Source organism: Eumetopias jubatus, unplaced genomic scaffold, assembly GCF_037043125.1.
Source record: "Eumetopias jubatus isolate StellerSeaLion01/CBP00866 unplaced genomic scaffold, mEumJub1_p1.0 scaffold_15, whole genome shotgun sequence".
NCBI classification, from domain to species: domain Eukaryota; kingdom Metazoa; phylum Chordata; class Mammalia; order Carnivora; family Otariidae; genus Eumetopias; species Eumetopias jubatus.
In genome coordinates, this window is record NW_028274821.1 from 47,597,814 (window position 1) to 47,611,965 (window position 14,152).

General features: G+C 41.5%; 1 protein-coding gene across 1 annotated transcript in view; it reads left to right on the forward strand.

Annotated features, from left to right (window-relative positions):
• MTAP (methylthioadenosine phosphorylase) overlaps positions 1-11,020 on the forward strand; it is a 43,870-nt gene extending 32,850 nt beyond the window's left edge. Inside the window, exons 6-8 of the mRNA XM_028115194.1 lie at positions 2,331-2,570; positions 7,001-7,123; positions 9,506-11,020. Of these exons, the coding sequence (XP_027970995.1) occupies positions 2,331-2,570; positions 7,001-7,123; positions 9,506-9,544 (402 nt within the window). The 3' untranslated portion in view covers positions 9,545-11,020. The remainder of the gene's footprint in view (positions 1-2,330; positions 2,571-7,000; positions 7,124-9,505) is intronic.
• The last annotated feature ends 3,132 nt before the right edge of the window (positions 11,021-14,152 follow it).

The following is a 14,152-nucleotide window of genomic DNA, read 5'->3' on the forward strand; positions in this document are numbered from 1 at the left end:
GCCTTTGGCTCAGGTCATGATCCCAGGATCCTGGGATCGAGCCCCGCATCAGGCTCCCTGCTCAGGGGAGAGCCTTCTTCTCCCTCTCCCTCTGCCTGCTGCTCCCCCTGCTTGTGCTCTCTCTCTCACTATCTCTCTCTCTGTGTCAAATAAATAAAAATAAATAAAATCTTTAGAAAATTGACCCAAAGAAACTGGTGGTCTCCCTTGGGGAGGTGAACTGGTTCGCTAGAACATGGGTAGAGAAAACATTTGTCACATATGTGGGGTTAATATTTTGTCCCATGTCACTTCTACCCCCAAAATATTTTCACCTCTAGTCATTTTAGGAGGTAATCGGAAGCACTGTCTTTCAAAGTCTAGGCACATAAAATATATTTAGCTTGGTGATCTAATATTGCTAATACATTTGAAGGATGGTGGTAGATTCAGGAGTTCCATTATCATTGCTCAGAACATGCAAATGAAAGCATCTTTGCCTCAGACCCAGAGATCTCTCAGCCTGTGGTTTGTATTGCTGGTACATGATGTTGGAGTTGTCCGTTCTTGTGGTTGTAGGGGTGCAAAGTGCTGGTTCAAGTGACTGAGACCCCAGGGTCTGTCTCTGTGGCTGGTCCACATCCATAATCCTTCACTTCCTCCTCCTCACCATCATGGCACCCCCCTCCCAGGGTGACATGAGAATTTAACATGCCGCAGTCCAGTGTACAAGGTAGTTATGATATTCCTCCAGTCATTTCTGGAAATACTGAAGTTTGGCCAAGATATACAGCTTGGTTATTCAGGACTTTAAAAGACATTTAATGAAGATGGGACTGGGCTGGCTATATTTTAATTTGGGGGTGGGGGAGGTAGAGATGAAGGAAGAGTGATTTAGGCCCTCGAATGTTTAACCTGTACTTGAGGGGAAAGTTTTTATTAAGCATAATCTTATTTTCAACATATATATTATAAACAAACATGATATAATATCAACTATTCATTGTGACTTGTCACGCTTCTAAATTTGGTGTTGCCAAGGCTCTTATTAAAATTCTTTCTCCCATTGCTATAGCATAATGAAAATTATTTTTAAAGAAACAGGTTAATTTGCTTATGTGGTTCCAGCATGTGCAGGCTAGACTTTGGCCTGAATTGGAGCCTTTATTGACACTGAGTCACACCATTTTATATATAAAGCACCCCAGGAGTCTGTGCCAGTTATTTGGCAAACAAGGGTAGAAGGTGCCAGTGTTAGTAATTGTTAGAAGACTGATTTAGCTTGTATCCAATGTTTAAAATGTGTCCGACACAATTCTGTGCTGTATTATTCCTTAGCTCATTTAATCCTCACAGTACTTCTGCAATACAATCTCATTATTCCCATTTTACAGATGAGAAAATGAAAACATACAAAGATTAAGTGAAGTTTTGGCAGTGCTTAAGTGGGTTAACAGTTAATTTTTTTTTATTAAAAAGGAATGTTGAGACACAGGCTAGAAATTAATAACTTGAGGATTAGATGTGTATTATTAGTCACTGGAAAAAGTGATCAAACTTTTAAATAATGTTTTTAAAACCCATGCGTGGCCTTGCCATTAAAGTAAGATGCCATGATAAGTTTATCCCTAGAGAGAAAAAACCAGCACATCCCCGTTCTGGTTTTGTTTTTGGGAGAGACAACAGGCAAAAGAGATTATGTTATGAAGAAATCACTTTCTTTTTTTTGGAGATGGGGAGAGGGAGAGAGAATCTTAAGCAGGCTCCACACCCAGTTCGGAGCCAGCCACAGGGCTCGATCTCATAACCCTGAGATCATGACCTGAGCCGAAATTACGAGTTAGATGCTTAACCAGCTGAGCCACCCAGGTACCCCAGAAATCATTTTCTAACCAAAAAAAGCTTCTCTAACAGTCTTCAGATTTTGTGTGAAAGAGCTTGGAAACCGTTCTCAGCATGTCTTTGAGGAGATGTGAATAGGATTGGGGCACCTTAGCTCACCCTGGTGAAGGGCTCAGACTCAAGTCCATGTTCACAACTCAGCTTAGTCTTCTTCAAGCTGTTAAGAAATAAGTGAAATTAATATAAACAAATGCCTGGTGTAGAGAAAAAGCTCACTGTTCGCTCTGGTAGCTGTAAGCTGTGTGCAAGGGGCCGGGGGAACAGGGTTATGTGAGGAGGTTCGGATCTAGATCTTCCGGGCTCTGTCTGAGGGCCTGCAGGTACTAGCCATTTGTAGTAAAAATCTTGAAGTAATTAACTTGTCAAACATCAGGGAAAAAAAAAACACAAAATAGTAAGCTGTTAACTTATGTTTGTATTTTCTGAGTGTGTGGTTCTTTGTTTTCTAGGTCCTCATAGAGACTGCTAAAAAGTTAGGACTCCGGTGCCACTCAAAAGGCACAATGGTCACAATCGAGGGACCTCGTTTTAGCTCCCGGGCAGAAAGCTTTATGTTCCGCACTTGGGGGGCGGATGTTATCAACATGACCACGGTTCCAGAGGTGGTTCTCGCTAAGGAGGCTGGGATTTGCTATGCAAGTATCGCCATGGCAACAGATTATGACTGCTGGAAGGAGCATGAGGAAGCGGTAGGTGGAATTCTCTTCCCAACATGTAAGGCCCCGTGGGAGCCTTTGAGAGAGTGTCTTCACCATTTGTTCTACTGTATTCCTTCCAGAAAGGGCCTTTCTGCCAGGTTTTAAAGTCAGTTCTGTATGTGGTCAGGTATTTTCTTTATAGTTCTTGTTGGAAGATACGAAGATCTCCACAGAGAAGAAAAAGACACTTTTATCCACGGATAAACAGTACATTGTGGACATGTAGGTGTGGTGGGAATCATATTGAGACTTGGGCCTTATTTTAAGGATGAAAGTGTGTTTTGGTTCTCATTTTCTTATCCTGTGCTATGGGTTATTATGTGTTTTCAAAGGGAAAGATCTGTTACCTCTGCCTGGTAAGAGGCCTCTACATTCATACCTGTCCTTGAACCTACCGTGACTGCAGGCTGTTGGTGTAGGAATATGACAGCCGACAGACGAGCCTGTGAGGAGCGCGAACATTCTGAGGCTTTTGGGGGGGGTTAGGGGGGAAGTGCAGAAATTAAGTCAACCAGTGTAAGAAAGCTCAGGGTTATAAAGAGATAGTGTGGTGAGAAGCACATATCCAGTTGGCTCAACCCAAGATTTGAAGTCTGGGAGGCCTTTCCAGTGGAAGGGTGGTGGGAAAAACAGGCACGCTTGGGGGGAAGTGGAGGGAGGGAGGGAGGCAGCACCGTGTAGACTATGTAAGTATTTCAGAGGGGAGGTCAGTGAGGGGTTCTGGGCAGGAAGGATAGGGAGGTCCAGCTGGTATGGGAAGACACTGGACAAATTCAGTCAGGCTTCCGCCGTAAATATGCTCACTGTGGAAAACTTCGAACATAGGCAAAAGGAGAGAGGCTAGTATAATGAACCCCCAGTTACCCATCATGTAGCTTTACCAGCCACAGCCAGTCTTGTGTCCTATGTATGCTCCTACTCACTTCCCTCTCCCCTGCCCTCATTATCTTGAAGTAAATATTTTTCCAGAAGGCCTTTTTTTGAAAAAAATAAAATAATAGGCGCCTGGGTGGCTCAGTTGTTAAGCATATGCCTTCGGCTCAGGTCATGATCCCACGGTCCTGGGCTTGAGCCCTGCATCGGGCTCCCTGCTCAGCAGGAAGCCTGCTTCTCCCTCTCCCTCTCCCCCTGCTTGTGTTCCCTCTCTCGCTGTGTCTCTCTCTGTCAAATAAATAAATAAAATATATTTAATAAAAAATAAATAAAATAAAATAATAACAAAATAACTACAATACCAGTATTGTACCAAAAAATATTAATTCCTTAATGTAACCAAATATCCAGACTGTTTACATTTTCCTTCTTGTCTCATATAACCGTTCAGATCAGGGTCCCTTATAATCCACATATTGCATTTAAATGATCTGCCTCTTAAATCTCTTTTAATCTAATATTCCCCCGTCTTTTCACTCCTGGCATTTCACTTGAAGAAACTGGATCCTTTGTCTTATCCTGTCTCATTTTAAAATAGAGAAAGGGTAGGGGGGCACCTGGGTGACTCAGTTGGTTGAGCGTCTGACTCTTAATTTCGGCTCAGGTCATGATCTCAGGATCGTGGGATCAAGCCCCATGTCAGGCTCACCGTTCAGCATGGAGTCTGCTAGAGATTCTCTCTCTCCCTCGCCCTCTGCCCTGACCTCTGCTCGTGTGCACACTCTCTCTCTTTCTCTCTCTCAAATAAATAAAAATCTTTAAAATAGAGAAAGGGACAAAATTACAGTCAAGGGGATTTAAAGTGAACAAGTGCAGGGGTGGCTGTTGTGAGCACATTTATGGGAGGTGACCTCTTCTCCAAGATGACCCTTCCCACCATCTCAGAGCTGCTTGTTGTGCTGTCCATTTTCATGTAAAACAGTAAGGTACCCTTGCTGTCAGTCCATGTGTGTATATGGAGTTTGGGTTGTACTTGAACACAGGTTCTTTGTTTTGTGTGAGTACCTTGTCCCGACTCCTCAGTGTAATAAACCATTGCTAACTACTAGGATATTTTGTGTGCAAGAAACTTCCAGATCCTGACACAGCATAATCTCTGACTTGGCAGCTCTGGTCACCTAAGGGACAGCAGCCTCCAGTTAGGCTCCAGTTAGCCTCCAGTTAGCCTCCAGTTAGCGGGAGGCTCTGGTCACCTAAGGAACAGCTCAGCCTCATGGTTGTGAGAAGCAGCCTCCAGTTAGCAGGAGGCTCCAGTCTCTACCGCTCCCTGAGAGCAGGTTGCTTCCTGCCTGTGGCTTTCTGCTCAGTCTAGTAACATCTGTCTCCCCTGCAGAGCATGTGGTGCTTTCCTTTACTACATGAGGTTTGGAAAGCAGGCATTTAGAGCCCCTTGAGTTCAAAGCAGAGACGCTAAGCTGTGTGTAAATGGTAAGGCATGAAGGCAGATGATGCTAAATGCCACAAGAAAAGCACAGGCGAAAATCGCATCCTCAGCCAGCCGTGTGTGTCACCGTGCTTTAAACCAGATGTGCAGTGTGGCACGGTACAAAGATTTTCGAGTTGCCTACACCCACCTTCAGGTTCCTGTTACTCCACTTACTTGTAACACTGGGCAAGTTCATTGATCCATTTACTCTTCTGTGGGATGGAGCCAGAGGTGAGGGGTGGTGGTTGTTTACTTACAGTTCTGAGCTTGCGGGATTTCTGGGAGAATGAAACCAAATTAGATACGTAGAGCAGCCCCTATAGAGTTGGCTCCTGAGAAGGCGGTCATCACGTGCCAGCTATAATGCAGGGGGGTGGCGCAGAAATGTTTGGAAGAAAACTGGACATTTGAACTGGGCATTCAACAGAGGGTTAGATTTTACTGTGAGGAGGTTAGTAGAACAGGCATTTTGGGTGGAGCCCAACAGCAGGAACAAAGACGAGAAAAGAGCAATCAGAGTCTGTATAGAAGTATCAGTCAAAGGAAGGTTAAGTGTCTGCCTTCAGCTCGGGTCATGATCTCAGGGTCCCCGGATCGAGTCCCACATCGGGCTTCCTGCTCAGCGGGGAGTCTGCTTCTTCCTCTCCTTCTACCCCTTCCCCCCCCACTCGTGCTCTTTCTTGCTCTCAAATAAAATCTTTAAAAAAAAGAAAAGAAATATCAGTCAAAGGAAAAGTGTAAGGAAAAAAAGTAAATATAAGGTAAATTTCTTGGATGCTTCATGAGCCTGCATTGGAAGACTGCTTAAAGCATGCCTCTGCGTGTACCTGCGAGCACCCAGCTGGTCACTGCAGGGTGTTCCCACAGTAATGGGACTCCCATCTGCTACAGTGCTCGTCAGTTTTTTCTAAACACACCTCAGTGTTTGTGGGACGGATCTGGACTTTATATAAACTCCAGGAAATAGAAAGAAAGTTGTAATCTTTATGTCCCTGAACCTCAGATACCCTCTAAGTATAGGTGAGGTGTGACAAGTACTCCACCTCTGATCATCCATTTTACATTCACAACTTTTTTTTCAACATCCTTATGGAGCAATTTCAGTCATATACAAAAGTCGACAACAGTATGAGCTTTTGTAAATCAACATCCAGCTTCAACTATAAACATATCAGCTTAGGACCAATTATATTTCATCTGGACTCTGATTGATGATTTTATCCATAAACATCTAACCTAACCCCATTATCACTGTCACATTCCAACAGTAATTCCTTAATATATTGAAGCACAGTTCATGTTTCTAGCTATCTCAAACATCACAATTTTTTACTTCCAAGTGTTCTGAAAAGAAACTAGGTCATCTGTCTTGTAGAGTTTCCTATAGGAAATTTTCTGGATCACTGAAATCATCTCCTTGGGGGTAGTTTGACAGATTTCTCTGTCCTCTGTATTTTCTGTAAACTGACAGCTGGTTCCAGAGAGTTGATCCAATTCAGATGTCAAAACCACTGTTTAGTTTTCCTGTCAGGAAGCTCATTAAAGTGGATTGTTTGTTCGGTTTGGGATTTTTTTGTTGTTGTTCTGTGATGTTAGCCGCCCATCCATTAATTCATTGGGAGCTGTAGAAATGATGGTACTATGATTCCAGCATTTCTCTATTAGCTCGAAGACTTCTCTGAAGAGCAATGTGCTTATCTTGTGATTGGTTAGCCAGTGTGGAAACAATTTTAAGACTGGAATCCATTTTACTGTGGATGTGAGGAGAATTAGCCACATCTTTCCAGACCATGCTAACACATTATACATCTGAGATAGTTTCCCAGACATTATATTGAAAACAGCAGTGCTTTTCAGAGATGTCATTGGGTTTCTCCAAGGCACAACCCCCCTACCCCCACCCCGGGAACAAGCCTGCCTTGAAAAATGCAGAGCTGGTGCTCAGGGGATTGAAATTGGAGTAAACCGACTTTACAGATCAGGTAGGAGCTCAGGAAAATGTTCTGCGGAGAGCAGTGGGATTGTAAATGGCTAGTAACATCGTGTGCTGTTGTTTTTCTAGGTTTCGGTGGACCGGGTCTTAAAGACCCTGAAAGAAAATGCCAATAAAGCCAAAAGTTTACTCCTCACTACCATACCTCAGATAGGGTCCATGGAATGGTCAGAAACCCTCCATAACCTGAAGGTAGGTACCCTCAGCCATCTGCAAGCAGACGCTTCCACAGACCATCAGCTGCCTTTTTCTCTTTCTTGCATTTCGTCCTTGGTCCAGCTCGTCGTGTATTTTATACTAGTCTAGAAGTTCTCTACAAGTTTTCATGCTCTTTACTACCATACTAACCATTGTGAAATTGAGTAGTTATATATTTTGGCAAGTAATGTAAGACCGTTGAAAGTTCAGGTGGTGAGAGTTTTAGTATCTCGTCTGCCAGGCTCTTAACATTGTCATGCTTTGCAGGGTATCCCTAAGTCATACTTCAGAAGGTTGATAGTGCTTGTTCTGTGCATGGCTTACATTGCTGACAAAGCGGTTTGCTCTTTGGCAGACCCAGGCAGAGTGTTGGCAGCCTTTAAAGCCAGAACTCTAATAGCAATACCAAAACAGTGCCAAGGAATGTCGACTTAGTGTTGATGTTGTATCAAAGACAGTGATTAATGATAAACATGGGATGGGCTGTAGACTGGTAGCTTTTCAACTCTAGTATTAATTCCCAGAATATAATTTAAACTGAGTGCTAATAAGCTCAGAGACGCATGATTTTTATTTGGACATTTTGTGACTCTCTTGATTAACCACACTGGATAAGGAGTTGCCTCAAATCGATTGGATATTACATTCCCCTAGTATCCAGAGAAGGTGGCTAGCATGTCCTAAGGTCTAGCTCATACCTATACTCTTGGGTCTTATGACAAGTAGTTGAGAGAGGATTTGAAAAGTTGATAAAAGCCCTCCCTTACCTGACCTGCTACCACTGAGGAGCTCTGGAATGAAAGCCACAATTTTAGTGTGATGAAGACACTGTGTGGTGGTCAGTGATTGATAGCTGCTGGGCATTGAGGAGCTGTGATTTTAGTGGATACCATGTGCATGGTGGAAGTGCTCCAACCCAGCCGGTTTCCAGCTATCATTACAAAACCCCTGAGAGACACACAAGGCCTGTTCTTGCAGGTAACAGGTTGTCTCTCAGCCCTGTGCACTGGCAAAGTCAGGTATATTGGAACTTGTATTCCATTTTTTCCTCACCAGACTTTAAGCCCATAAGGGACAGGAAACACATGTGTTGGTTTCAGCCTCTATACCTAGGAGCTAAATGTTCCTTAATGAGTAAATGATAGCCCCTCTTTCCCCCATGAAGTGTTGCATCATAATTGAAATATAGGCAAGCCTTTATTATAATTGTGAAGAAAGGGGAAACAAATTAATTTCTAAGAATTGAGGAAAGTCAGTTTAAAGTGGAAACTGTTATATTTCCTTGAATGTAGGGCAACAGGAATGGCAGGACATTAGCTTCTCTAAATAAGCACGCTATTGATTATGGGAAATATGACTCCTACTTCTGCTGCTGCAGAGGCTAATGTCACCTGCAACATGTGATGGGTTGTTCTTTGGTTTTGGGGTTTTTTTTGTTGTTTTTGGGGTTTTCTTTAGGTTTTCCAACTGACCCCATTTTGACCATAGTCTTGAATTTGAAGATAATTTCTCAAGCAATAAATGTATATTTCAGCTTCATTTTTAAGTAAAAAAAATGCTAGGATGGTAGAAATCCATGTTCTCCTTTCCTTCTGTGAAGTTTCTGCAAGTATGTAAAAATAGCGTGCTTCTGTATGTATGCATTTTTAAAGAGGGTTAATATGTGTAGCTTTCCTCAGATTCTCAAAAAGATACATGATCTAAAGAAAGAAAATGAGGAATTGCTGCTCTAGATGATACTGAGAATCATGGCCTCCATTCTGTCACATTAAGGAACACCCTACTAATAATCCCTTATTCTGGGGTAGTGTGTTCAGTCCCCTCTACACTGAAATGTGTGTCTTCCATTCTCTCATTCATTCCAGAAACACTTAGCATGCACTGTGTGGCCAGCTGTGGTTTACAAAGATAGATAAGACTTGCAGTGATGAATAAGATCCTATTAGGTTTAGAGATACTAACGTACTAAGATTTCAAGGATTTTTTTTTTTCAGTGGGTTAAGGTGAATGACAGAGGTTGATTTACCTTAATCCAGGCTGGAGGCTGGTGTATAAAATGTATCCTAGTGGATGTGCAAGGGCTGGAGGTCCGGGAGAATCTGAACAGCCTTCTTGAGATAAGCACAAAGAAAGGAGAGAGAGGAACTAAGAGTTAGGGGCTATGTCACAAGTCCCACATCTGGTTGGTTGGTTTTAAGGTTTGGTGAACAGGAGAATTCCTGGGGAGTTTATTGAAAGAATGTATACCGTGAGTCCTCAGTCTCTGAAATCAAAATCTGGTTTTTTATAATAAGTACTCCTGGTGATTATCCTGATCTTCAGAATCACTACCTACAGCAAGTGCTTGGTTAACTGTGCCTGTTTTCTTCCTTTTAGAATATGGCCCAGTTTTCTGTTTTATTACCAAGACATTAAACAAGCACGGCTGCCTAGGAGACAAGAAGACTTTCTAATTTCAGCCATTTGAGAAATTTCAGCTTAACTTGGAAAAAATATGGAAAAGATGCAGCTCTCATGCCCTCGCCTGTTAAGGAGAAGAACATGATAAGACAAGAAGACATGCACGTATCAGAGATGCCTTCTAGAAGGCTTAGACTGCTTCAGAAAATGACCAGTGAATATGTGGAAAAATTCTGACACTTTAAGAAAAAAAAGATTAGACCCCATCTACCGTTCCCCCAGTAAATTTGTAATAATAAAGGGTGGGAGGTAACATCCAGTTGCCTAATGTTACCAAGGAAATATGAGGAAGAAATGGGAATTCTTAGGCTGTTGATTGGTGTGACTAAATTTGTACAGTCTTTTTGGAGGGCAGTTTGCTAAAATGTATCAAAAGGCTTAAAAATACTTAGACCCTTTGTGCTGGTTACTCCTAGGAATTTATCTTTAAAAAATTATCAGAGATACAAAGAATTATGTATACGGAAGGATGTCTAATATACCATTAGTTATAATAGTAAATATTCAGAACAATCTGAATATCCAACAGTTGGAGGTAAATTACGGCCTACCTCTAATTGGATTGTGGAGCAGCTAACTGAGGATCATGTTTTCACATAACATTTAATGTCCTAAAGAAATGGCTGCTCTATAATATGAAAGGAAAAAAGAATATGTGCACACATTTTCCATTGCTAATTTTGTTTTAAAGTTCTACATTAATGTACAAAAAGACCAGAAATGGATATGTAATCTTTTGTTACTGTATTTGGGGTTGGGTCACTGAATCATTTTAATTTTCTATTTTTCTGTGTCTTCACATTTTTTTACAATGAATATAATCAAGTAATAAAGTTGTCTTAAAAATAAAAAGATCCAGTTCTTGAAAACATAACTGATGTGAAGCGCAAACTTTAAGATGGTAATTCTAAGAGGAGTTCTGTTTGGGTTCCATCTTCATTGTATTAAAAAAGAGGATCATTAATAACTGTACAGTGAGAACAATACTTAGTCCTGCAACAACTTGAGAATAACTGGGTGTTTAATCCTCAGAGAGTCCGAAACTCTGTAAGAGACTACAGACACACCTGTTAGTGTGTCAGGTATTTTTAAAATTAATATTTGACCTTTGTTTCTACTTTTTATGAGTTGATGAATTATTTTACATGAGTTAATGGTTTGGAATTTTTCATAAAACAGAAGCTTGCTTCTTTCTCTGCTTTTTGTTGTTCATTTTATAGGAATGTGTTTTGTTTTCTCTCGCAGGGAGATCCTTTTTTTCCCTCAGAGATACTACTATTCACTGTGGTCTGTTACTGGGTCCTTTAGTCATGTAGCTTGTCTTTAGAGAATCTGTAAAGTCTGTGTTTGTGTCTAGGAGACTGTCTTCAAGATAATAAGCTGCTAATTGTAAACAACAAAATAAACCGGTTACCGCCCCCCCAGCATTAATATTGAGCTGTTTGGGTTATGTGGGATCATGACTCTTGAATTCCCCAGTGCAGGGATCCAACCCTGGCTGCACGTTAGAGATACACAGATGATATAATGAATCCGAACCCAGAGCTCCCTGTCTCTGTAAGCCCTGATCCACTACTCCATAATACTATATATACCTTCTTTCCTTCGTTCTTAGTACATGTCTGAGGATGTCAAGGCAAAAACGTGGGCATTTTTCTTCCTGCCTTCAAAAAGTACAGTTCTCCCCCAGTGGCATTCAGGGGTGTCTCTTGATTCAGTAGCCTTTTCTAGCAACCTCATTTTCAGATTTCTCACGTGGAATATACTTCTCTTCTATTGTTGTTACCCGTCAGCCACTCCTTATACAAAGCCAATATATTCTTCCGGATACCTCATTCTTGAGGACTTTGCTGACCATTTCTTCCTGGATTGCTTTTTACTTACATCATCTTTCACTTTTTTTTTTTAAGCTATAAAATTAAGTAAACACGGTGATCAGTTTGAGTATTTCAGAGTTAACCCAGTGGATTATGGGCATAATGGAAAAGTTGTAGCTTAGTGACTTAGCCCTTTGGAAGAGTGCCAAGTTACTGATAAGTGCATTTGCATCTACTTAGAAAACGTTATTGGTAATGCATTGTTTTTCATAATTTTGTGGATGAACCAGAATAGTTCATATGTAGAGTGTTAACCAAAAAAAAAATGGAGAAGGCTGGAATACCAGGGTTATATTTGAGACCTGAAATGTTTTGCACATTAGCCCCAGTGCATCCTGGAGTTGTTTATAATAGGCAAGCTTAGGAACGGCTAAAATCCTCAATGGTGGCATCTAAATAAGGTACATAATACAAATAAATGATGCATTATTTTTATGTGCCAGTACGGAATCATGTCTGGTTAAAGTGGAAATCAGAAAAATACATGAAGTAAAATAATGCAGTTCAGGTGTGTGGATAGCATATTTATGCTTTCTGTTCATAGGAAGTTTCTGGTAAGAAGCTTAGTAATAGGGGCACCTGAGTGGCTCAGTTGGTTAAGTTGGTTAAGCATCTGCCTTCAGCTCAGGTCATGATCCCAGGGTGCTGGGATCAAGCCCAGTGTTGGGCTCCCTGCTCAGCGGGGACTCTGCTTCTCCCTCTTCCTCCACCCCTCCCCTCCTCGTTCTCTCTCTCTCAAATCTTTAAAAAAAAAAGTTTAGTAATAATCTCTGAGGTATGAATCAAGAGACCTACTGTCTACTTCATGCCTTTCTGCACTGTTTGAGATTTTTACCATAATCATCTACTCTCTTTAAGGAGTGGACACTAGAGGAGACCTGGCTTTGTAGCAGTTCATGTAAAATAAGAAAATAATCTTTCTTGATACTGAATTTGTTAAATCATGTCTGGAACACTGTCCTGTTCTGGGCACAACACTTTGAGGAGAACATTGACCATCTAAAGAGCACCAGTTTAGAAGGGTGTGAGCACTGGGAAGACCATGCCACATAAGTAATGGTTAAAGAAATTGAGTATCTTTAACCATTGAAGGAAAAACAGAACTTTAAATATTTAAAGGGCTGTCATTCAGTTAAGGACTTCCCCATCTCCCTCACTATTTGATAAACCTCCATAAAAACAGGAACTTTGTCCTTTTCACTTGAGATCCTCAGTTCCTTGTAATTAGCACAAGTTCGACGAATATTTGTGTAAATGAAAATCTAATTCTGTCTTTCCTGTGTGACTCTCAACTGTCAAAGACCTCACTTTAGTGGTTGCCCATCTCTCCATACTCAAATTTTCCCTCATTGGATCATTTCTCCCAGCACACAAATATGCTGGTACTTCTCCCATTAAAAAAAAAATTCTTGGCCACAATTAGTGTGCTGTTTGTCTTACTGCTTTTCCTTTTACTGGGATATAGCCCCCGAAGATCTCTTCTGTCTCCCAATTCCTTTTATTTCTTCAGCTCACTCCAATCCAGATTTTGCCAGTACCCCACTTCTAACACCACCACCACTATTCTCAAGGTCACCTCCTTACTAAATCTACTGGTCAGTTCTGAGACTTAATCTTTCTTTTCCTATCAGCAGCATTTGATACATTTAATCCCTCCCTCTTCCCTGATAAATATTCTTCACTTGGCTTCCAAGGACACCACACTCAGTTTTCCTTCTACCTCAATGGTTGCTACTCAGTCTCTTCTGGTTCCTGCTGTTCTCTCAGATCTTTTAATGTTACCTGCTCCAGGGGTCAACTCTTGGACTTTTCTATCTCCACTCATTCCTCAGTGACTGGTTCCAGTCCCCACCTCCACCCCTAAATCTCTCCCAGTACTCTCCCATCTCGGGCGTTGGAAGTTTCATCCTTCCAGTTCCTCAAACCGAAAACATGGAGTTATCCTTGACTCTTCAAAACCCACACACCAGGAAGATATTTATTCTACCATCCAAAATATATTCAGGAACTGGGGTACCTGGGTGGCTCAGTCAGCTAAATGTCTGCCTTCAGCTCAGGTCATGATACCAGCATCCTGGGATCCAGCCCCACATCAGGCTCCCTGCTCAGTGGGGAAGCCTGCTTCTCCCTCTCCTGCTCCCCCTGCTTGTGCTCTCTCTGTCAAATTAAAAACAAAAAAAGGTTGTTTCTGCTCTGGACTTAATAAAATCTATTTTAAAAAGGAAAGAGGGGCACCTGGGTGGCTCAGTTGGTTAAGCGACTGCTTAACCTGAGCCCAGGGTCCTGGGCTCAAGCCCCGCTTCGGGCTCCCTGCTCAGCGGGGAGTCTGCTTCTCCTTCTACCTCTCCCCCTGCTCATGTTCTCTCTGCCTCTGTCTCTCAAATGAATAAATAAAATCTTTAAAAAAAATGAGCAATCAACAAAAAGTTGTTGGTTTTACCTCACTCAGTAAACTGAACACACACAGAAATCGAATAGCTGGTCACATCAATAGGATCTTGAGGAAAAGATTTTTGAAAAAAGTACAAACACCAGAATACCCAAGTGTTGTAGAATTCAGCATATAATTGAAAAAGATGTGTGCTTGAATTCATAGGTATTTTGTTGCAGAGCACATTTTTTTCCAGAATAAAAACAAAAGCATTTGATGATTTCATTTAGGGAAAATTAACAGGAAATTGTCAGT